This window comes from Bos grunniens, chromosome 28, assembly GCF_055505025.1.
Source record: "Bos grunniens cultivar Pamir isolate PY7600 chromosome 28, Bosgru_T2T1.0, whole genome shotgun sequence".
NCBI lineage: Eukaryota > Metazoa > Chordata > Mammalia > Artiodactyla > Bovidae > Bos > Bos grunniens.
This window is the reverse complement of record NC_141192.1, coordinates 1,515,125-1,538,152: the sequence shown is the minus strand read 5'-3', so window position 1 is coordinate 1,538,152 and position 23,028 is coordinate 1,515,125. Positions and strand designations below refer to the sequence as shown.

Sequence of the window (23,028 nt, the reverse complement as noted above, 5' to 3'; positions counted from 1 at the left end):
GGGCTCCCTGGGTGCACAGCAGGCCAGCCTGAGAACCCTGGCCCATTACAAATCCAGCACAATCCCTGCCTACACATACCCATGATCCATATTACTCATTCTCCCCAGACAGTGACTCCTGAAGTTCCTCCTTGGTGGCGGCTAAAGAAACAACTCTGCAGCCTCCACCTTTGAGGGCTCATGAGAGTATCCTTTCTCACTTGGTTTTACAGAAGAACTATTCCCCTCCCCGCCCCGGAAGGAGTCTACTTGTTTGGGACACTTGCTGCGTTTAGGCACCACACTGATGCCAGCTTCTGGTTGGCTATTTCCGTACATTTGTGAAATAACCTGTAGGAAATGTGGAAAAGTGTACAAGAATAAGCACATGTTTCTTACCTAAACCTCAAAGCAGGTGCTCTAAGGTTTATTCTGCAGAAGCCTAGTGTTTGCTCACACACACGAATGGGGAAGCATTATAAGGTAACTGCTCATTAATTAAGATTGCTTATGAAGAATAACACGTCTGTTCTGCCTTGCAACCACCTGAAGGACCAGAACACTTTTTAGAAATATATATTGCAGTTTCCTTAACTGAATATTTGATTCAACTTTATTTGTGCATTCTGGGTTGACTGTCATTTCCGTGGCCCTGAGGTGCAGAGCTGGGCTGTTGCCTGCCCACTCCCCTATCCTCCCTCTTTCTCCTGCTCTTCCTTCCTTCTCTCCCATTTTGAACAAGCATACATTTCTCACCTCTTCTGCTACCAGTCAGCAAGCAGGCCAGAGCCGTGTCTCCAAGCTGTGTGAGTCTGCAAGACACCACCTGTGTGGCCCCTGCACACAGCAGGCTTTTTGTCCTGTATGTTGGCATTCATGGCTGAAGACTGTCGGCTCACAGTCTCTTTTAGTTTACATCATCTGCTTGGAATCTTGAGAACCCATGTGGTGGGGATACGGGGAGCCCTCAGTGATGCTTCTGGAATGAGCATCGCTCTCCCAGCCCAGCTCTCCCTGCAGTGAGCACAGAGCTTCATTGTCTCCCTGAGTGGCTCTGTGACTTCTGCTGCCGGGCGCCAGCACCGGAGCACGCAGAGAATGCGGCCTACTGCTCGGTGCTGCTCCCACCCTGGGGGTTTGCCAGCTTGCCTTCCTTCCCCGCTTCCCGTCCTGAATACTCTCAGTTGGAGTTTGGGACCACAGCAGTCGTCAGCACCTGCCTTTGAGATGTATGAGCTGCCAGAGCACTGCTGGGCCTGCAGAGCTGAGGTGTGCCATCAGAGAGGAGCTGGGCCATGCCAGTGTAGAGTGTAGGATCCGGTGTCAGGAGCCAAAGAAGCCCCAGGACGTCTGGGCTGATGCCTTGTGTGAGGTGGGAGTGATACTGTCCTTCAGGGAAGCACCAGGACTTCTCCGGCTTGGGTCCAGGAGGGAGGAACCCGTGAGGGCTCGAGGCAGCGTGAGCATCATCTGTGCTGCCCCCACGGTCTCCACAGGACCTGTCCTGCTGCCCAGTGGCCCCAGAGGCCCAGCCACCATGAGGATGTCTGGTAACCCCTGAAGAGCTGACCGGTGAAGACTCTGAGCTCCCCCGAGGGGCCCTGGACACCAGGAAATTCCTGGAAGGACCATCTATCTATGCAGACTCCTTGCTGAGCATCCCCTAGCCTGGAAAAAGCAGCTCAGAAGAGGCCGGGGCTCGCAAGGGCAGAGAGGAAGAGTGGGGTCTAGGGGGGCGGGATGATGGGGGTGGTGTCAGAGGTGGTCTCCTCCGGCTCGCTGTCCCCATCATCCGGGCCTTCTGCCAGGGCCGGGCTGATTCGCACCACGCTGTCCTCAAACTGCACCTGCTTCTTGGCCAGCGAGCCAGCTGGCTCCAGAGGCAGCTCCGTCGGTGTGTCTGGGCGCCGGAGCGCACTGGGCTTCCTCGTCCCCTTCAGGATGCTCTTCATGTGGATGAAGAGGGAGCCAGGTCCCTCCTTGAGGGCTCCGTGGAAGGTGTAGGTCTGCTCGGTGTCCCCAGAACCGGTGGTGCTCACCACGCTGCTGGAGGGGTCTGTGTACTGCTCAGGAGGGGCCAGCACTTCTGCTGCAGGTTTGCTCTTTTTCCGCTTGCTCAGCAGGAAGTAGGCCAGACCGGTGATGATGAGCATAGAGCCTGGAAGAGATCTGGGAGGTCAGGATGCTGGACACATCCTCGAGAAAAGCCAGATGCCCACTGTCCCTGCGCAGGTGGCCTGCGCAGCCACACTTAGGCCCCCAGAGCTCCAGCCCACACACCTAACTTGTCCTCACACACCCACATCAGACCCTGTGGCAGGCTGCTGCCTGGCCAGCGGGGGATGTCAGCGGGGCCAGCCTGTGCTGGGGTCTTCACCGTGACCATTAGCCAGGAGGCCCTGTGCCTGAGGCCCTCTTGGTGCAGGAAGTGGATCCTTGTGCTGTTCCTGCCTGTCCTCCCTGCACTGTGCTCGGCCTCCCTCTCAGGGATGGCTTGCTGTGTCTGGACCTGCAATACCTTCAGCAACCTGGACTCTAGGTTGGATCAGAGCTGCCTTCTATTCCTGGGAGTGGGGACAACCTCCTTTACTACCACCTGCCTCCAGTAAACACAGGGAGTTGCAAAGCCCTTTGGGTGCAGCCGCCGCAGTGTTCCCTGGCCCCTCACGCAGCCTCCAGGCCAGAGGCCCCCTGTCTCCTGCTGGGAGCCCCTCTATGTCCAGAGGAAGGCGTGAAGGTGGCTCTCCTGCCTGCCAGGGCCGGAGCCGCCTGTGTATCTCACCCTCTGTAAAGGTAGGAGGTTGTGGCTCACTCTGACCGTGGCAGTGCTGAGTCTGACTCTACTGAAGGCTGCTTGGAGTGGCCCTGAGAGGAGGCTCTGCCTTTGAACCTCGTTTCCAAAGGGGTTCAAATGCCAGGAATTTTAGATGGCATTTTAGATGGGTATTGAGGAGGGGTGCAATTTTCACAGCTAGGGAGGAGAGAGAAGTGTCCCAGCAGAAAAAGTCATCACTGAAACCCAGGAGGTAGAAGCATCCATTTCTGGCTTCTGAGGTCAGAAAACTGGGCTGGCTAGCAGGGTGAGTAGAGGGATAAGAAGAGGGGTTTGAGGGCCTTTGGGGGTCCCATTAGTGTGCCTTTCAAACCAGGCTGAGGAGTTTGGACCTGAATGGGTAGGGGCTAAGGAGGAGACACAAGGGTTTGGATGGAGAGGTGATCATCTTGCTCCCTCTGAAAGCTCAGATCACACACTGGAATTGGAGAAAAGATCAGTTCGCTTTTGTGGGTATACCCTCTGGACATTTGCAGGAAAAATGCGTTTCCTGGGATGTTCCTGCCTCTTGATCAATTCCTCATCCCTACGATCTATGCCAGGAAGAGGCCAGTGGGGGCCTAGAGCCGGCATCACTGGAGGCCCATGAGAGGGGGTTCAGACCCTCCTGCTCAGAGCCTCCCCTCGGCCGGAGTCTGCCTGCCTCTACTACCTCCTGGAGCTCCTACCTGGGATGGTCACATGCCAGACCAGGACAGGGTGGAGGAAGCAGGCCACCGAGAGCAGCATGTAGGCCAGGAACCTCTGGAAGCAGCCCAGCCAGCGGGCCTTCTCTCTTGCTCTGTAGGCCAGGGACCCTGGTTGACACCTGCGGGGAGGAAGTCCAGGATTGGCAGGAAGTAGGGAGGCGCCCGGAAAAGCCCCCGCAATGTAAAAAGCCCTCAGAGTCTGGGGTTGGGTTCCGTTATGGCAGCGTTCTCTGCAGCGGCCCCTGGTTGAAGTCCTCCCAGGACGTGAACTCCTCACTGTGGGTTTCACAGTTAGGGGCCTTGCCTGAGCCTCCAGAGGGTCTCCAACAGTTTTTCTGAAAGGCCGTGCAGCCACAGCTGTCTGGTCTAGCGGGAGGAAGCTAATGCTCTCAGGAGGCTGCAAAGGCGGTGGGAAGAGAGGAGGAGACTCAGGGGCTCCCTGAAGTCCCCTGTGTGGTGGGGACGGCGTGCAGCCCAGCGGACCCCTGGCTGGGGCAGTTGGAGGGCTGTGCGCTGTCCTCGACACAGGGGCGACCGGGCTGGAATCCAGCTGCTCCCCGCTCAAAGGGCCTTGCCTAGACCTGAGGTGGCGTGGGCCTGGAGGGGCTTCTCTGTTAACCGGCAGCAGGGACCCCACGGGCCTGGCGGTCTGATGCTGCGCAGGTTTCCTTGAGGATGCTCCCGCCAAGTTGCAGAGGAAGTCAGTGTTTGCGTTCAGCTCCACCTCCTTCACCTCTGACGTGGCCTGAAGCCGGCGTCGCACACAGCCCAGGCTTGCACGGTGTGGCGGGTTACGTGGGACCAGAGCCTTCTGCCGTGGTCCATTGGCGCCCCCTGGTGGTCATCATTTTGCTACAAACCCAGGGTGGGGATGGAGGAAGTCCAGAGAGGGTAACGCGCCCCTTAGGGTGAGGGCAGCACCCTCCCCTGCCCCCAGAAGCTGCAAGGGTCCCTTAGCAGTGGTGTTCCGCAGAAATGGGGGAAGGCTTCTGCCTCAGGGCTAGTGCCCCTGGGGGCAGCCAGTGGCCTTGCAAGATGCCAGGACAGCTGGATTGAAGCCTGGCTCCTCACGCTGACCACCTAGGGAGCCAGCCCTGTAGGTTCTGGGGACGCGACCCAGCACTGCTCCTCGGCCACACTGGCGACGGCCTCCGTGAGCTGAGCGCAGGTGCGGCCGGCGGCCTCCCCGCCCCTGCCAGCTCGGCCGTCCTCCCCACAAGTGGGCCTGGAGGCCAAGGCCTGGCCTCGTCCCTGCGTCCTGGCAGGAGGCAGAGTCAGTTCTCAAACCCAGCTCTGCGTGCTCCAAGCTGGCCTTCTGTGGGGTTCTGCCCCCGGTTGCTGGCAGGTATGGTGACCGGCTGTTTCCGGAGGATGAGGATGACTCTGCAAGGGGACTCTGGGTGGGGTCAGCCCCTGATGGATGTGTCAGTCCACTCCCTGGCTGGGGGAAGGGTAAAGGGGGCCACTGAGCCCCATGAGCCTGAGCCCAAGTCTGGGCTGGGGCTCACTGCAGGGTCGGCAGGGAGCCATCCCCCGCTGCTCCGGGAGCGGAACATTTCGCAGATGTGTGCTCGCAGGTGGAGGCCTCTGGGGTGTTTGGGACGGGGGTGTTGGGGGAGCTCCAGCGGCTACTTACTGGAAGCAGACAGACAGCAGCTGAGCCACAAAGTAGGCCCCTTCGCTCACGGAGACGGCGGCTCCTGTAAAGCTGTGTGGAGACAGGTGAGGGAGGCCAGACACGCTCTTCCCATTCCTTGGGAGCTTCCTCACAGCGCCCTGGCCTCCTGGGCTTCTGTGCATAGCTGAACAACTGACCGGGAGTTTCTTGACCGAATCCTGCCATCCAGCCAACAGCCTGGATGCCAGGCCCTGTGCTGGGCTGCGCTGGGCCTTAGCTGTGGGCGTGGGGTGGAGGCCAGGGCCCAGAGGGCGGTGAGGGACCTACAGGCCGGTGGGACCACCTTTACCCCACACTGCTGCTGGGACGCTGGCAGGCACATCCATCCACCCAGGGTCACCAGGACTGTGGGTGAGCGAGGCAGCCATGTGGACAGGAGGAAGGCCTGCTCTGCTTCTGGGCTCCGGGAGGACAGTGCACAGTGGCTGGGGACAGGCTCAGTGAGCCAGGGAGGGCCTTCGGAGCCAGGGAAAGCCACTCTGTCTGGTGGGGGCTCCAGGCTCGGGAGGCATGCAGGGAAAAATGCCATGCTCTGGGAATGCTGGAGTGACTGGGAAGGTGCTCTTGTGTTCTACAGAATGGAGTAACGGCTTAGAGGGGTGGTGACATGGGCGAGTTTGAGAAAGACTCAGAAGTTCCTGGGGTATAAACTGAGGGATAAGAAATAAGGAAGAGGCCAGAGGATGACAAAGGAGTGTGGGCTGGAGGCTGTGGGATCCACTGAAGATTGTCAGAGGGACCTAGTCTTAAGTGGCTGGAGTGGTAGAGTGGAGACGGACCGGAAGGGTAGGATGGGATTGGGAGCTGATGGGTGTGATCCATGTATTAACTGCAAACCAAGGAGGGTGCCCTGAGGAGCAGCCCTGGGGAGGGCTCCTTAGGACACAGACCAGGGCACAGTGATGCGGGCAGGTGTGGCTGTGAGCAGGTGGGGCGGGGGATGCAGCCTGGTGATGCTGCAGGCAGATGGTGGTCCCTCAAGGTGGCCTGCTGAGAAGCTGGGCTGTCAGGACCGGCGGGGAAGGGACCCCAGGCTCTCCTCACCCCGCACAGGTTTTTTTTTTTTTTCCCACTAGGGGGCGTTTGCAGAGGCATCTGGCAGAAGAGAAAGGCAGAGGTTGAGAAACTAAAGGGCCCCGGGTGGATCAATCTGGGCCCTGCTGGTCTTGGGCTTGGTGATGTGGGCTGAGCTGCTTACTCCGCTGAATTCTTTTAATTTGAAAAGCAGACTGTATAATGTGCACTTCCTCTATAACTCTGTCAAAGGTAAAGGACATAACATAAATAAAACATTTAACTGTGCCTGGCATATAGAGGAGCTCAAATGGAGAGTCCTTTGAACCGATTCCCATCTCTCTAAAAAAAGAGCTTGCTTAATGTTTGCTGAATAAGGAAATGATTGATGAGATGGACAGATGGATGTATGGATGAGTAGGTGGAGGAGTGGGTGGGTGGAGAGATGGACGGGTAGGTGGAAGGGTGGGTGGATGGGTGGGTGGATGGATGGAATGCTGATTGGTTGGTTTATGGGATGATCTGTCTAAAGTCCTTCCCAAACAAGAGGATATTCCAGAAGCCCCCGATACTCCTCTCGCCTTTGGTACAGAATGGAGCTCGTGTGGGATGCGGGGAGGTGCTGCAGGTGAATCTCTGCAGAAGGATTGGGGTAAGCTGGACTAGAACATACTGGCAGGGAGGGGCCCATGCACACATACTCACAGCAGGTAGAAAGCCAGGCTCTTGAACTCTCCCCGGAGGAAGGTCTCAGTGCCCACGCCGATCAGCACTAAGGGAGGAGGAAGAGGAGGGAAGTGTGGGCCCGGGGGCTCCAGCCATGGCACTGCCTTGCGGAGGCTCCTTGGCCATGGAGTGAGCCATCTCCTGGGCACTGGGAGTCAGGGGATCTCTTCTCCATGTGGCACAGGGAGCTATGGCTGGGAAGGAGGGCAAGGAAACTTCCGGATTGGTCTCTGGGAATGGGAGGGCATTTATGCATAAGCCCAGAGGCCTTTTAATCCAGCCTCCCCAGAGAAGATGCCCGTCCTCTTCCACACTGGTCACGCTGCCACCCCGAGTGCCCCCTGAAACAGCCCACAGACAGGCCCCGAGCCCCAGGCTCCTCAGCTGTCCTCCATGTGGAGTGGCTTCAAGGGCCTTCACCATCCTGTAGACCCATGGGTGCTGTGTGTCTGGGCCTCGGCGCTTGGCCGTGGGACCTGCCCCCACCCCGTTCCCTTGCCCAGTTCGCTGTTCTTGCTGTGTTCATGGCCTCGTTCTCACTTGCTGGCTTGGCCGCTGTATTGAACACTCTTGGCTCATCGTTTTGGACCCGGTGCTGATGAAGTCCCTGGAGTTTTGCTCAGACACAAGATGCGGCTCAGCCTCGTCTCGCCTCCTCCCTTTTCTTGGCAGTTGGTGTTTGTGCTCAAATACTTGAACTCCCATTTGTCCGGGATGAATCCATCTCAGACCCAGCTCTGTGGACTTGCTGGGTCCTGGCTGTCTCCTCACTCTCATGGCTTCACTCAACCAGCCGTGGCGCCAACCCATTTGCCCGAGGAAGGACACACGCCACAGACAGCATACAGGTTGTCTGGAGACGTTCTTCCCACCGTAGTGACCCATGGATCAGATCTCTTTCTGGCCCTACCTGAGTACAGTCCATGCACCCTATTACAGTCCCTGCATCCCATGTTACAGCCCATGCACCCTACATTTCTCTCTGTAGGCTCTGATGACCCACACTGGTATTTGCAAAGTTGTGGCTTCACCTCGTCTGCCCCCCAGAGAGTGAGGGCCGGGCTGCTGCTCTTAGCTGCTGGCGTGTGGCCCTTTGTCTCTGCTGCACTGGGGGCGGCTTCCCTGGGCAGTGGTGCGTCTTCCCTCCCCTGGTGGATTCCCTGTGTAAGCTCCCATGCTTGGGCCACCTGAGCTCTCGATCCACTGCAGAAATTCTGACTTTTGACACGCAGGGTTCAGTCTCTCAGCCGCTAGCCCTCCACCCCTCACTTCGCGGTGGGATGCAGAAGTACTTTAGGGAGAAGAGGACAGAGCTCTTCCATCTAGGAAGGGGATACCAGTGTATCCTTAGGGATTGGGTTCTGGTGCGCCCTGTGCTTGAGGGCCAGGGCGGTGGAGGACACCACACCTGTGTCCTCGTCAAGTTGTAACTGACTTCTGGCTTGTCCCAGGTTAAGGGTCAGGGATACCCTGAAGCTTCATGACCCTCTGCAGTGTTAACATAACCTGTGGAGCACTCAGTGGATTACTTACAATGCGTGTACACGCTCTGCTTCCTCCCAGGGCCCCATGACTCAGGGAGTTCCACGTGCCCCCTTCTACAGAGGTGGAGATGAGGCTCAGTGACCTGTGTGGTTCTCCCAAGGACACATCTAGAAAGTGAAGGACCTACAAAACAAAACTGAGAATTCTAGCTCCAGGCAATGGACCATTTCCTGGTTTCCACTGTGGACCTGTGTGTGTGTGTGTGTGTGTGTGTGTGTGTGTGTGTGAGGCAGTGTGTGTGTGTGTGTGTGTGTGTGTGAGGCAGTGTGTGTGCGTGTGTGTGATGCAACAAATATTCATGTATTTAGTTTTCACTATGTTTTCTGTCCTGTCTCCAGCATTTGCATTTATTAACTTATTTAAGGGGCTTCCCAAGTGCCTCTAGGTCAGGAAGATCCCCTGGAGAAGAGAATGGCAAACCCACTCCAGGATTCTTGCCTGGAGAATCCCATGGACGGAGGAGCCTGGTGGAGTACAGTCCATCGGGTCACAGAGAGTCGGACACGACTGAAGCGACTTAGCGTATCACACAACTTATTTAGTCCTCACAACAGTTTTATGTGAGAGTACTCTGTTACCCTCATTTCATGTAAGAGGTGATGGAGGCGTAGAGAGTGTAAGTAAAGCCAACCAATCAGCCAGCCAGTCATGGATGTCTAAGTCAGATTCCGCATTTCAGTTTCACACTTGCCAGCTAATAGTTCTGCTGATCTCTCTGAGGACTCAGTGAGTTAATTAAAGCCAAGCACATCACAGGTGCTCAATTTCTGGCACAAGAACACAGCCCAGCCCAGGTAAGGATCTTCCCACCCAGGGCCTGGGGGAAGGGACCGTCTGCCCAAGGCGATTCTTACGGTTGTTCACCTCTGGGGTGAGGCAGGGCCTTCATTCACCTCTGTGGTCTTTGTACGTTTGCACGGGGTCCTGGTGGATGACCAGCAGATGGCAGGAGAAGGTCTTGGGAACTCAGCCCCTTTCCCTAACTTGCACCCCTTTGGCACATGGAGAGCTATTTTGATGTCTTTAAACAGAGCATCAGTAGTCAAAGGGGCATTTCAGGAACACTCTAGAGGCAGTGCTTGTTTGTAGCTTGAAAAATGAGAGTAACAGGGACTTCCCTCATGCCCTAGTGGTTAAGATTCTGCACTTCCAGTGCAGGGGGTGTGGGTTTGAGAACTGGTTGGAGAACTAAGGTCTGCCATGCTGCACGGTGAGGCCAAAAAAGAAAAAGAAGATTTAAAAAATGAGAATAACAATAGGAAAAAGAGTTGGGTTGGGTTCCTGGTTCTGAGTGGGTAATTGTGGATAGTTAACCCACGGGGCTTCCCAGGTGGCGCTAGCAATAAAGAACCCACCTGCTAACGCAGGAGACACAAGAGAGGCAGGTTCCATCCCTGGGTCAGGAAGATCCCCTGGAGGAGGCACGGCAACCCACTCCAGTATTCTTGCCTGGAGAATCCCATGGACAGAGGAGCCTGGTGGGCTAGATCCATAGGGCCACAGAGAGTCAGACATGACTGAAGAGATTTAGTGCACAGGCCCTCCCTAGCCCATCTGGTCTGGGTTTGCCGTGTGTGGAATGTGTAGAATTAGTTATATCTCCCAGAGTCGTTGCTTGGATTGGGGAAAATAATGCGTTTTGTGCTGAGAGACGTCAGGTGGTCCAGACACATGAGTTCCTTCCTCACTCTGACTCTGGCCTGTTCAGCTCTCCCAGCCTTCAGGTAGCCCATTTTGGAGCAAGGGAAGTGAGGTCACCCTTCTAAGAGCTCTCAACCAACAATAAACATGCTAGCTTTGCAAGCCCAGGGACCGAGGAATGGCCTTTGGTCGGAGGAGGAGAGCAGGGGGCCGGCGTTGGGAGCATGACCCCTCAGGCCAAGAGATCCACAGGGGATTCTCACGGGAGGCCTATAAGGCCCTTCGACACTGGGGCCAAGGTTCCCCCGCTTGGCCCTCCTAGTTTTGGGGCTCCTGCTCTCAGAGGCAGACCGCTGACATGGCGGCAGTACTGACAGACGTGAAGTCTTTCCCCCGCTTGGTCCTCCTAGTTTTGGGGCTCCTGCTCTTAGAGGCTGACCGCTGACATGGCGGCAGTACTGACAGACGTGAAGTCTTTCCCCCTCTTGGTCCTCCTAGTTTTGGGGCTCCTGCTCTCAGAGGCAGACCACTGACATGGCGGCAGTACTGACAGATGCGAAGTCTTTCCCCCGCTTGGTCCTCCTAGTTTTGGGGCTCCTGCTCTCAGAGGCTGACCGCTGACACGGCGGCAGTACTGACAGACGTGAAGTCTTTCCTTTCCTCTGTGCCCATCTGTCTGCTTGTGGCCTTGACCCTGCTTCTGCCTGGCTGCTGCCTGCCCAGGCTGCATGGTGTCTCCCGGCAGCTATTCCTAGACTGTGCTTCCATCTCATCTTCTGTGGTTTTGCAGGGCTCTGAGTAAATGGGCCAACCTACATCAGCCACTCAGCCCAACAAATGACGCTGCGGCTCTCGCCATGAGCTGGGGATGGGGACGGAAGAGCTGAGGATGCAGATGGGGGACGAGTGCCATCATGCCTCCCGAATCAAGGCTTCATTACGACAACGTCTCCATAAGAAAACTTGCCCCAGGCCAGCCTTGGTCCTGAGTTGCATCGTTCTTCGTGCTGCAGGTGGTAGGGGTACTGGGTGGAGTGGTATGTGGGCTTTCACGTTCCCACTGAGGGGCCTTAGACTCCTTCCGTCCCTCCTGGTCACCCATCCTGTAGGGTCCTCTTGCCCTGGTCCCAGCCCAACAGAACCACTTTCCAAGCCCACCCCGACACAGCCTGTCCCACCGCTCCATCTCACGTTCCCTCACAGTCCCTGGGGAGGCATCTTTCCTGGAGTCTTGTTATAATCAGCATCTGTGGACAAGCCTGGCCTCTTCATCTCATCCCCTGGCCTCTGATTTCTCTCCGTCTTGTCTGGTCTGTGTCCAACCTCAGTACAGTATTTTCTTCTCCCAGAGGCCAGGGCTTTCTTCTGAGTTGCCATCCTGAGCTGTTTGTTCTAATTAGCCTTAGCAGGGATCAGAGATTCTACACCTGTGGTGCAGGCCTGGGCCAGGCACACAGCAGAGCGTATTTCCAGGCATCTCAAAGCTCTGGTCCCAGAATGTGGTTGGACAGAAGTGTGGGTGGATGTGCTGGGCTGCGGCAAAGAGAATGGGAGGCTTGATCAGAAAAGCAGCATCCGGTTCCTCACGCAAATGGTAACTCCCTTGTCTGCTTCCTATTCCAGAAAATGGGGATCATAAAACATGATAACTGGCTATGAGCCTCAGTAAATTATAGAGTGTTGTGCAAATGTAGTTGATGGTTAATAGCATTATTAGGAGAGGCAGGGCATTCCTATCTGTAGCCATGAGGGAAGGGAAGGGTTTATTCTTATCCTTTCCTTCCATTAATACATGTTTTTATTGTGGCTCAAGAGCTCTTCTCCATATACAAATGTTGCTCATTGATTTTCCTGTCTTGCAGATCCCTTCTGCAGTCTCACCTGATATAAATGGTCCAAAGCCCCATCTACCTTTACATCTCGCGTGTAAGCCTCTCTGTGCATCCTGCTAAGTGTCCATGTGCTCCTGAGGCTGGGGCCTGTCTGGGTTGGGTTAAGGTTAATGGCCAAGAGGCTGTCTCCACAAATTCTGACCTCTGCTTCCTTTGCTTCAGGGCCAGCGTCAGGGCTGGTTGGAGCTTATCTGTTTGGACTCGGCCACTGGGTTGGGTTTTGACGCCTGTCTCACATTCAGTGCAGGCTTCCCTGGAGGCTCGGACAGTAAAGGATCTGCCTGCAATGAGGAGACTTGGGTTTGATCCCTGGGTTGGGAAGATCCTCTGGAGAAGGGAGAGGCAACCCACTCCAGTAATCTTGCCTGGAGAATCCCGTGGACAGAGGAGCCTGGTGAGCTACAGACTGTGGGGTCACAAAGATTTGGACACGACTGAGTGACTTCACTGCACTCAGTGCAGTGTCCTGGCGAGAATGCAGGACACTCCTCAGAGGTCACTAGAGGCCGTGCTAACTGACCTCAGAGGTCACTAGAGGCCGTGCTAACTGACCTCAGAGGTCACTAGAGGCCGTGCTGACTGACCTCAGAGGTCACTAGAGGCCGTGCTGACTGACCTCAGAGGTCACTAGAGGCCGTGCTGACTGACCTCAGAGGTCACTAGAGGCCGTGCTGACTGACCTCAGAGGTCACTAGAGGCCGTGCTGACTGACCTCAGAGGTCACTAGAGGCCGTGCTGACTGACCTCAGAGGTCACTAGAGGCCGTGCTGACTGACTTTCCATGCCAGGCAGTGGCCGTGGCCCTGGATGCCTGGGGAGTTGGCGGAGAAGGTCGTACTCACTGCTGCTGAAGGTGCCTCTTAACACCCCGCGTTGTGTTTATTGATTTTCTTCGTCCACAGCAATGGCATATCTCCTACTGGTCTTAATGTCTGTAGGGACATCTCTGTAGGGAAACACTGGTCTGACGGCAACGGCTGGGGATGGTTCAGAAGGGGTCGCAGCTGACTGTAGACCTGAAAGCTATATCTGCACCATTTCTAAGAACCCAGAGATGCAGGAACTAGCTGCTAAGAATCCAATGAGACAATAAGGGAGTAGTTGCAAGCTTCTTAACTTAGAAGGAATTGTGGCAGATTCTAAGTATGGCGGGGAAGTTTGCTCGGGTGTTGAGAGACATTCAACGGACACCTAGGAACCAGGGTTCAGAGACCTATGAGAAGAGGCCAGGATTTAATAGAAGAACATTTTAGATATTCAGTTAGAAGAGATTAGAGTGTAGGGTGGTCCTTCGTGCCCTCCATCACACTCACATGCCCGCTTAGGCAGAATGTCCTGAAGGCAACAGGATCCTCTTTCTCTACCAGATTCTCTGTCTTAGACTATAGTGGAGCACCCAAGAAGCCATTTTGTCTGGCCTTGTAGGTTGGCCAAAGCACCTTGGCAGGTTGCCGTGATGCCTCCCCAGTCTTCATCCCCGTGGGATCCACACCCTTTGTTATATGCCAATGCAGTCCCTTGCACTAAAGAGAAGTCTGTCTCCTCACCCCTTGATTCTGGGCTCAGCACTGTGTTTTGCTTTGGACAGCAGGATTGTCAGGTAACAGGGAAGCACAGATGTGAAACGGACTTGGGAACCGGACCTACCCTCTCGTGCCCCTGCCGTTATCATAGGCTGTCTATGCCAGCCTGCTGGAGCATGAGCGGCCTTATCAACCCAGCCAAGGCGAGTGTAGATGGACCAACAGCTGTCTGATCCTCAGAGAGGTGAGCACACTCAGTCTGCATGAGCAGAGCCTCCTAGCCTCCTCGCCCAGATGTGCAAACAATAAAAGCTTATTTCTGGGGACTTCTCTTGCCATCCAGTGGTCAAGACTGCTTCCACTGCAGGGGATGTGGGTTTGATCTTGGGTCCAAGGACCAAGGTTCCACATGCCTTGCAGACACACACAGCTTATGGCTGCATGTCTAAGGTTTACAGCATTATTGTGGCAATAGATAGCTGACACATCTACTAAAAACAGCTTTATCATGGCATAGTTAACATGCAGTGAACCGCATGTGCTTAAATGTGCAACTTGCTAAGTATTATTATATGTATACACCAGGGAGACCATCACTCCACTCAAGATAATGAGCATGTGTATCACCCAGAGGCTTCCTCGTGTCTTGTAACCCTACCCTCCCACTTTTGTATCCACTCCCTTGCGTACGTTCTTGCCAAGTCACTTCAGTTGTGTCTGACTCTTTGGGACCCTGTGGAACATAGCCTACCCCTGTCTCCTCTGTCCATGGCATTTTCCAGGCAAGAATACTGGAGTGGGTTGTGTGCCCTCCTTCAGGGGATCTTCCAAGCCCAGGGATCAGACTTGCGTCTCTTAAGTCTCCTGCGTTGGCAAGTGGGTTTTTAATCTCTAGTGCCACTTGGGCACCCTCGCATCCACTCCCAGGGAGACACTCATCTGTTTTCTGTCACTCGAGATTAGTTTGCATTTTACGGAAGTTTATACAAATGGGATCGTACAAGATGTACTCCTTTTTTGCTATCTACTTTCATTCATCATAATTATTCTGAGATTTATTCATATTATAGTATCAATTGCTCATGCCTTTCTATGGCTGAGTACTGTGGATATATACTTTGGTTTAAAACTTATCTGTTGATTGTCACTTGGGTTGTTTCTAGTTTGGGCTATTACAAGTAAAGATACTATGAGCCTTTATGTACAATCTTTGTATGAACATAGACTTTCTTTTCTCTTGGATAAATACCTGGAAGCAGAACGCCTGGATCACGCAGTAGGTGTATGTTTAATTTTTAAAGAAACTGCCAAACCATTTCCATAGTGAGTGTACCATCTTAAATTCCCATCAGAGGTGTATGAGAGTTCCACATCCTTGCCAACACTTCAGCATGTGGTATAGTGAGTCTTTTTAATTTTAGCCTTTCCGATAGGTATGTGGTAGTATCTCACTGTGGTTTTGATTTGCGTTTTCCTAATGACTACTCATGTGGAATATTTTTTCATGTGCTTATTTATCATCATGTCTATGTTGATTTATTTTTCATTCTTTTAACATTATATTTTCAAGAGTGCTGTTTTTAAGTTTGAAGTTATGCAATTTAGCAATTTGTTCTTCTATGAATTGGACTTTTGATATTGTACCTAAAAACATCTCTGCCTAACACATCACTAAGGTTTTATCCTATTGTCTAGAAGTTTTATAGTCTTGGGTTTTACATTTAAGTCTAACCTTTTTGAATCATTTTCTTTGTGTGTATCCTTAAAAAAAATTTTTTTTTTTGGCTACACCATGTGGCATGTGCCCAGTCAGGGACTGAACACATGCCCCCTGCCCTGGAAGTAGAGTCTTAACCACTGGGTCACCAGTGGTCTTGTGATTTCTTTATCTAGTTTTGACAACACAATAATGTTAGTTCATAGAATAGCTTGCGAACCATCTTCCCCTTTTCAAATTTCTGGAAGGGCTGTGTAGCAGAGTATTAACTCTTCCTTCAGGGCTATAAGAGTCAAGGTTAAGACACCACCTGGGACAATATACTGCCTTTTGCCGGTGACATCGTTTACATGGAGGGACATACGGACTTTCACTGACACTGCTGACGATATTGACCTGGATGCAGAATGACATCCTTCTTGTAGAAACCCACAAAAGAAATTTCTTCTAGGTTTTGATTTCAAATCAAAGTGTTTGGCTCAAGTATTTGATTCTTAGGCTTTCTTGTATTCCAAGAGAATGTATCTGCTCACTCACCTTCCATATGGCAGCTTTCCTGGCATTAGGAAACAATGACCATGCCTCCAATTATTCTCTGTTCTTGCTGCATATACCATGTTTTTTTTTTTTTTTTTTTTTTAATCGGATCTTTACCGAGGCCTATGGCAAGCTAGAAAGGCTTGGGGACAGCCCCAGTGTCAGCCGTTAGTTTCTGGCTACCTTCCTTCTTGATGACAATTCTCTTCAGTTGGTTGCACAGACTAAAGAATAATCTTAAAAGAACGGTTAGTCCGTGAAAAGTATAATGAGGCTACCATCTTTCCTCTGGTTTCATCACTACACATTGTGTAGGAATAACCAGCGTCCTGTGGGGTGATCTCAATGGCCCAAGCTCAAAACGTGAAGAAAAATATGACTCAGGGTTAGAGCTTTCACAGTATAGCCCCCTTTTCCTTTCTAGCCTCAAGGATCATATGTTAGCTTATTCCTTTCCTCTATCTTTCTTTTCCATCCTGCAAGGAGATCCCACAGCTCACACTGTGCAGTCCATACATCCTATACATCCCTCTAAAATTAGACGGTGCTGAGTGAGACTCTACGTGCCGTGAAGGTTGCTGCTCTAGTCATTGTTTCTTTGGATGCTCATGACCCCAGAAGGCAGATGAACTTGTTATCCTTATTTCATAGATGAGAAAACTGACATTTTAAATGACTAGGTGACATGGCTAAGGTCATATGTCTAGTAAGTGGTAGAGAGGGACACAGATTCACCCTCCCAAATACTATGCTTCGGAGTTAGGCACTGGGATATGTATTTACTAGCTTGTCCCCCTGGTCAGATCACACACGTCTCTAGGTTAGAGGTCACACCATTCTCATTTGTGTGTCCACACTGTGCAAAGCGGGAACTCAGCCAATGGTTTCCAGATAAATGAGTCTTAGGTGGACTTCTGGATTTTTTGTTCTAACTCCAAGGAGGAGGAAAGTGAAGTGAAAGTGTCTGTGGCTCAGTTGTGTCTGATTCTTTGGGACCCCATGGACTGTAGCCCACCAGGCTCCTCTCTGTCCATGGAATTCTCCAGGCAAGAATACTGCAGTGGGTAACCATTCCCCTCTCCAGGGAACCTTCCCAACTCAGGGATCGAGCCTGGGTCTCCTGCTTTGCAGGAGGATTCTTTACTGTCTGAGCCACCAGGGAAGTCCCTAATAAGGGGGTCATAGGCATAAAGAAGTAAAGAGAGAAATGCTTGGACGAAATTTATTATCTCCCAATGGTAGGAGCATCTTCCCTGGTGGCTCAGACGGTAAAACGTCTGCCTACAATGCAGGAGACCTGGGTTCAATCCTTGGGTCAGGAAGATCTCCTGGAGAAGGAAATGGCAACTACTCCAGTATTCTTGTCTGGAAAATCCCGTGGATGGAGGAGCCTGGAGACACCACTGAGCTACTTCACTTTCACTTAATGGTAGGAGGGTGGAGCAAAGATGGGGATATTTCATTTGCTCATTGGGACGATCAGAGTGGAAAACAGTCTATATCCACCTATAAGATCTGAAAACAGTAAGGTCTTGCTTGGGTAATAAATCCACCTGCAGACTGTTGGAGTGTGTGAAGCTTCCCGAGGTGGCAGGAGGAAGGCCACAGGGACATCCATTTAAGAAGGGTGGACATTAGTATGAAGGGCCCAAGATGATTGTCTCAGAAGCATCAGTTGTTTTTCTTCCAAAGGCTTTAAATAGGACTAAAGTCAGACTATGCATTTGCTGTACTCTTTAAAAAATAATGAGAACATCTAGGTTTAAATGCTTCCTTTATCCTCTATATTAATAAGCCAAGTCTCCATTTGAATGGGCTATGCAAGGCATGGGGCTGTCAGGAATGCAGCTCCATAGCTTATGTAGAGAAGAGGTTAACGGGTCAAGAACCTGGAACAGAACAAAATTCCCAAGCAACCCCAGGTTGATCCCACAGTGATTTGTGATCAGCAGGATTTGCTTAAAATGGCTTTGTCTCAAGCCAGCTCATTTTCTTGTTGGCCGTGTGGTGTCTTTTTGGGAGATGTGTGCGGACAGCCCCCAGACACACTTCTCCAGGCTAGAGGTCATGCCATCTTAATCCATGTGCCTACATTGCACAAAGTGGGGACTCAGTCAACGTTTGCCAGTTGAATGAACCCTAGGTGGATTCCGGACTTCTTGTCCTGCTGCATCACTGCGGGCTCATGGGCAGACTGGGGCTCCAACACCAGACCCGCTCTGTGCAAGTGTGCTCAGTCGTGAAGTCATGTCTGACTCTTTGCAACCCCGTGGACTGCAGCCCGCCAGGCTCCTCTGTTCATAGGATTTTCCTGGCAAGAATACTGGAGTGGCTTGTCATGCCCTCCTCCAGGGGATCTTCCTGAGCCAGGGATCAAACCCATGTTTCCTGAATTACAGGCGGATTCTTTACCACTGCGCCACCCGGAAGACCAGACCTGCTGTTCACTGGCTGTTTAACCTCTCCCAAATTACCTGAACATTCTAATCCTTCACTTCCTCATTTGTCAAATGAGATTTAGCTCAGCGCTGGGTCCTCATGGACACTGGTAGGTCTGCGACAGTGACTTTAATTAATAATTGACTTTTGAGTTTGTTGTCAGTCAGGTATCTTTGCACACATACATGGAAGTTCCTACTGTGATAATTCCCTCTGGAAAGGTGTGCAGATTTGTCTGTCCCCAGATGAGGTCCAGGAGGGAGTTTGGCTGGAGATAGTCATGGTGGTGCTGGTCAAACATGCTTGGTAATCATTCAAAGACAGAGCGTGAGTAGTTGGATTCCATATCAGTGACTTTACAAACATAGAGAACGAATGGATGGCCACCAGGGGGGAGACAGAAGGGCGATAGGGGAGTAGGCAAAAGAAACACAAAGGGTTACTGTGGAATTGTACGAAATCATGTGTGTGAAACTTTTGAAAGTTGTAAAGTGCTATAGAATTTAACAAATCTTTCATTCCATAAAATCGATCATATAATATTGCAGAGAAAAAGAAGGCCAGTCTTTAGAGTTAGGAAGTGTTTGGTCGACCTCCCTTTGTTTCAGTGTAACTCTATCCACTCTCACCGTGACCGCACCTGCCTGAGGCTGTGCCGGGTCAGGATGGACCGGTGGTGGAGGCACTAGGCTGGTAGGGTGGCCTCAGCCAGTCACATGTGCTGAGTGCCTGGTGCCACATCTCAGCAAAGGAGGGACTCCCCGTGCCTCCCATGGCCAGGGAAGGGGCACCGATGAATGATGCTAGCCAAGCGCATGGTAAATGGGGAGAAGGGGGTCTGCGATGATCTGGGAAACTTACGACTGATCCACAGGCAAGAACAGTCTCATTTTCTGATTTTAAAAACGCTTCTGTCTGGGGTGAAATCTGCGAAGCCTGGGTGCCCTTGTTTGGCAGTGGCAATACTCTGTGCACTTGTGGGGCTGGCCGGGGGTGGGGCAGCAGTGGCCTGTGGGACCCCTGGACAGCCTAGTGGAGCTTCATTTAGAGGGGCTGAGTGGGGAATAAGAGGCGAGCTTAGCCAAGAAGCCCTGCACAAGGCATGCGTTGGCCACAGCTGCTGGGCTTGCCACCCTGGTGTGTGTCCCCAGGGCCAGGGACCTTCTGAGCTGCTGACAGCCTCAGATCCTTCTGCAGAGGGAAAGGGAAACCCGGGAGGGGCTGCTGGATCAGGAGCTGCCTGGGCCCTGCAGGTGACACTCCGGGTGACCTGGGTCACACGCTTTTCCTAGTTTCCAGGAAACTCAGGCTCCTCGCACAGGGGGACCAGGGCTACTTAGGTTTCCCAGGGTTTCTGCAAAGTGACAGCCTCTGTCTCAAGTCTGATCTCCCCTCTAGCAGCAATGGTCCTATTCACAAGGCCTGGACCTCTCAACAGAGGATTTCAAGAAAAAAAAGGCTTAAGGGAATAAGGAATTTGCAGATCTTACACATTGGAAATAGGTCAGCAGTTCAGGCATGCTGAAAGAAACTTGAGATTTTCCTAAGATAACTAACACCCCTCTTTCTAGCTTCCCACCTGCTCCTAGCACTCTAGAAAGCCCCAAAACACCATTTCTGGAAAGCCTGGACATTAGAAAGCAATATGGTGGCCTATATTTAACCTGGACTCTATATCAAAACCAAGCGGGAGGCCCATCCTCTGCATTAACAGTGGCTTTCTGCAAGAGATAAGGGTTGTGGTTCAGAGGTGCAGTTTGTGTGTGTGTGTGTGTGGCGTGTGTGTGTGTGTGTGTGTGGGTGTATGTGTGTGTGTGGTGTGTGTGTGTGTGTGTGTGCTATATGTGTGTAGCTGCAGACCCTTCCACTGGCTGAGATAAATCAGACTTTTAAACTGTCTGCAGCTAATCCATTAGAAGTTTATAAACCTCTTAAAACAGCTTCCCAACAGGAGCCAGGCCTCCCCTCCAGGCAAAGACAGGGAGAAGTGTCACTGTGATTTCTGACGGATGAAAGGGGTGCATTTCACATATTTGGAAACCCAGGCTTAGAGGATGGCAGGGTCTCCACCAGACCAGCAGTGGTAGAGGGTCGAGCCCCAGACACAGAAACCCTTCAGGTTAACCTCCCTCCCCGAGGCTGGATGGGAAGGCGGCCTGGGGCTCTTTCCTCCAGGTCCAGGCCATCCCTCCCCCAGGCTGGGTGGGAAGGTGGCCTGGGGCTCCTTCCTCCAGGTCCAGGCCATCCCTCCCCCAGGCTGGGTGGGACGGTGGCCTGGGGCTCTTTCCTCCAGGTCCAGGCCATCCCTCCCCCAGGCTGGATGGGAAGGCGGCCTGGGGCTCTTTCCTCCAGGTCCAGGCCATCCCTCCCCTAGGCTGGGTGGGAAGGTGGCCTGGGGCTCTTTCCTCCAGGTCCAGGCCATCCCTCCCCCAGGCTGGGTGGGACGGTGGCCTGGGGCTCTTTCCTCCAGGTCCAGGCCATCCCTCCCCCAGGCTGGGTGGGATGGTGGCCTGGGGCTCCTTCCTCCAGGTCCAGGCCTCATGGCGGTTCCAGCCTCCCTCCCCCAGGCTGGGTGGGACGGTGGCCTGGGGCTCTTTCCTCCAGGTCCAGGCCTCATGATGGTTCCAGCAGAGGTTGGAGCTGAGGCCTCCGTTTGTGCATTTACCCAGAACCCTCAGCAGAGCAATTCTGGACCCTCTAGTGCCCCTGGGGCACAGGGCTTCTTACCCTGGGAAGAAGGAGCTCTTTGGCCAGAGTCCTGGCCTTTTAAAAAGTCGAGGCATCAGGGCTCCAGGTCTGCTGTCCCCCTGGCTTGTAGCATGACCTTGAGCAAGGTCACTACCCCTATTTGAACTTTAGTGCTCTGTTTTGTAACAGGATGGGTGGGATTAGACCACTGACGACAGCCCTCCCTGTGCTAACTCAGGGTTACATGCGAGAAAAGTCTGTTTGCTAGCATATTACCTTGGGAATGACACAGATCCCCTTGGAGCTCTGAAGTATGTCCTAGGGCTTCTCTCAAGAGGCTTATATCCTCAGTTCCACTTAGCTATGCTCAGTTCATGCATCCTTGATCTTCCAAAACACCTGGCCAGCAGGTCCAGTTATCTTTATCATAAAGACCAGAAAGCACGACCCGGAGCACCCAGGTGGCTTTCCCCAGGTCATGCATCGGTGAGTGACAGGGACTAGCGCTGTTTGAGCTCAGCTGGGGGCCGCTTCCCATTTGCCAAGATGCATGCGTAAGACTGTGAGTCGTAGTGGGAAGGCAAGGACTTGATCAGCAGTGAGATTGTGAGCAGCAGTGGGAAAACAAGGACTTGATCAGCAGTGGGTGTCTCTTCCTGGTCTTTAAAGTTCAGTGGGGCGCAGAGCTAGGGGTTCAGAGTGCTGCTTGCTCACTTTCCCAGCAAAGGTCCTGACCACGCAGGGGGCACCGGGTTCAGGACCAGGTTTGAGTTGGGGAAGTGAGCAGGCAGAGCTCAGAGTCACAGCTACTCAGGTTCTTCTGTAACCATCTGTCCTCCCAGCAAGCCAAGCAGCCCCCAGATCGGGTTGGGTGGGGAACAGCAGCCCTGCAAGGGGAACTGTTTCTTCCCCAAACCCATGGTGCTTTAAGGGAAGCCTGGGATCTCCGAGTGTAGCTTCCCTCTGTGAAGTGGGTTGTGGTTAGAATAAAACAAGGTGCACTCCGTTGACCATTTCCATGCCCATACAGTGAGGAGTCCGGTTCTTACCTTTGCCTGGCCCTTTACACTTTCACCTTCAGGTCTCCCCCATCCACCTCGCAACAGCCCCCAGGAAGGGGGGGCGGCCCTCAATTCATTTCACAGATGACAATGCGGAGGGTTCCCAAAGTCACATGGATGGCGGGTGGCCCTCAACTCATTTCACAGATGACAATGCTGAGGGTTCCCAAGGTCACATGGATGGCGGGTGGCCCTCAACTCATTTCACAGATGACAATGCTGAGGGTTCCCAAAGTCCCATGGATGGCGGGTGGCCAAGCCGGGATTCTGTACCGTGACCCTGGACCCCAGCCCCAGGCTCACCCACTGCAGCTGCCACTGCCCTGAAGAGCGTTTCTGGGGTTTGGGGGAAGAAGGTGAAGATGTGGCCAGGTGTTTCTGCCCACCCCCCATGGCCGGCGCCCGCCCCTTGGGCAGCCCTGTGTGCTGTGCCCCATGCGCGGGGGCCAGAGGGGGAGGCAGGGTCTTACCTGCAGCGGTGGTGATGCCCAGGAGCCGGCAGGTGTACTCCAGCCCCGTCCAGAACACCTGCTGCTTCATGGTGCCCGGGCGAGGCAGGGTCCCAGCAGGGCGGGTGGTGGAAGCTCCGGCCCGAGAGGCTGCAGGTTGCCCGTGTCCAGCGGTAGGCTGTGGCTGCCAGCTCTGGGCTTGTGCACCCTGGGCCTGCCTTCCCAAACCAGTCCAGGCCACCTCAGCCTGGCCGAGGTGTGAATAGCGCTCACTTTCCCAGCTTGCCAGGTGCTCGGCTTAATCATTACCTTGGAAGAATGCCCTCACCACTCAGCACAGCCAGGGCCTGGTCTGGAGCTGCCGCGGCCCCAGCGTGGCCGCCGGAGATCAGGCCGATTAGGGCTGGGCTGGAGGCAGCCTGAAGCTGGCAATTAGCTGTTTCTGGCTGGGAGGAGGGAGTCAGCGGAGGAGCCAGCCCAGGCTGTTCCTTACTGGGCAGCAGAAAGGCCCAGAGAGAGTCACACCTGGGCCTCAAGCCTGAGGGTCTGAGAGTCAGTGTCTGGTGGGGACGATGTGCAGGCAGCTTCGTGTTTGTGTGTGTGTATGGGAGAGAGGC

The 23,028-nt window shown here is 53.5% G+C and overlaps 1 protein-coding gene across 2 annotated transcripts; it reads right to left on the bottom strand.

Moving 5' to 3' along the window:
- Positions 1 to 574: 574 nt before the first annotated feature.
- On the bottom strand, positions 575 to 22,645 carry TMEM72 (transmembrane protein 72). Of its 2 annotated transcripts, none has more exons than XM_086382217.1 (5): positions 22,433 to 22,645; positions 6,895 to 6,965; positions 5,138 to 5,209; positions 3,481 to 3,620; positions 575 to 2,137 (listed from the first exon to the last, which is right to left on the bottom strand). In XM_086382217.1, the coding sequence occupies exons 4-5, from the start codon at positions 3,539 to 3,541 to the stop codon at positions 1,707 to 1,709; spliced, it is 492 nt and encodes a 163-aa protein (XP_086238343.1). In that variant the 5' UTR covers positions 3,542 to 3,620; positions 5,138 to 5,209; positions 6,895 to 6,965; positions 22,433 to 22,645; the 3' UTR covers positions 575 to 1,706. The 2 variants fall into 2 exon arrangements, with proteins under 2 accessions (XP_086238343.1, XP_086238342.1); XM_086382216.1 differs by having other exon boundaries at positions 6,899 to 6,965.
- Positions 22,646 to 23,028: the final 383 nt, after the last annotated feature.

Coding starts and splice junctions, on each gene's coding strand:
- TMEM72 (XM_086382216.1), bottom strand. CDS start 22,502: ATGAAGCAGCAGGTGTTCTGGACGGGGCTGGAGTACACCTGCCGGCTC. Junction 6,966..22,432: donor GGGCATCACCACCGCTGCAG/GTAAGACCCTGC, acceptor CTCCTCCCTTAG/TGCTGATCGGCGTGGGCACT. Junction 2,138..3,480: donor CTGGCATGTGACCATCCCAG/GTAGGAGCTCCA, acceptor GATCTCTTCCAG/GCTCTATGCTCATCATCACC.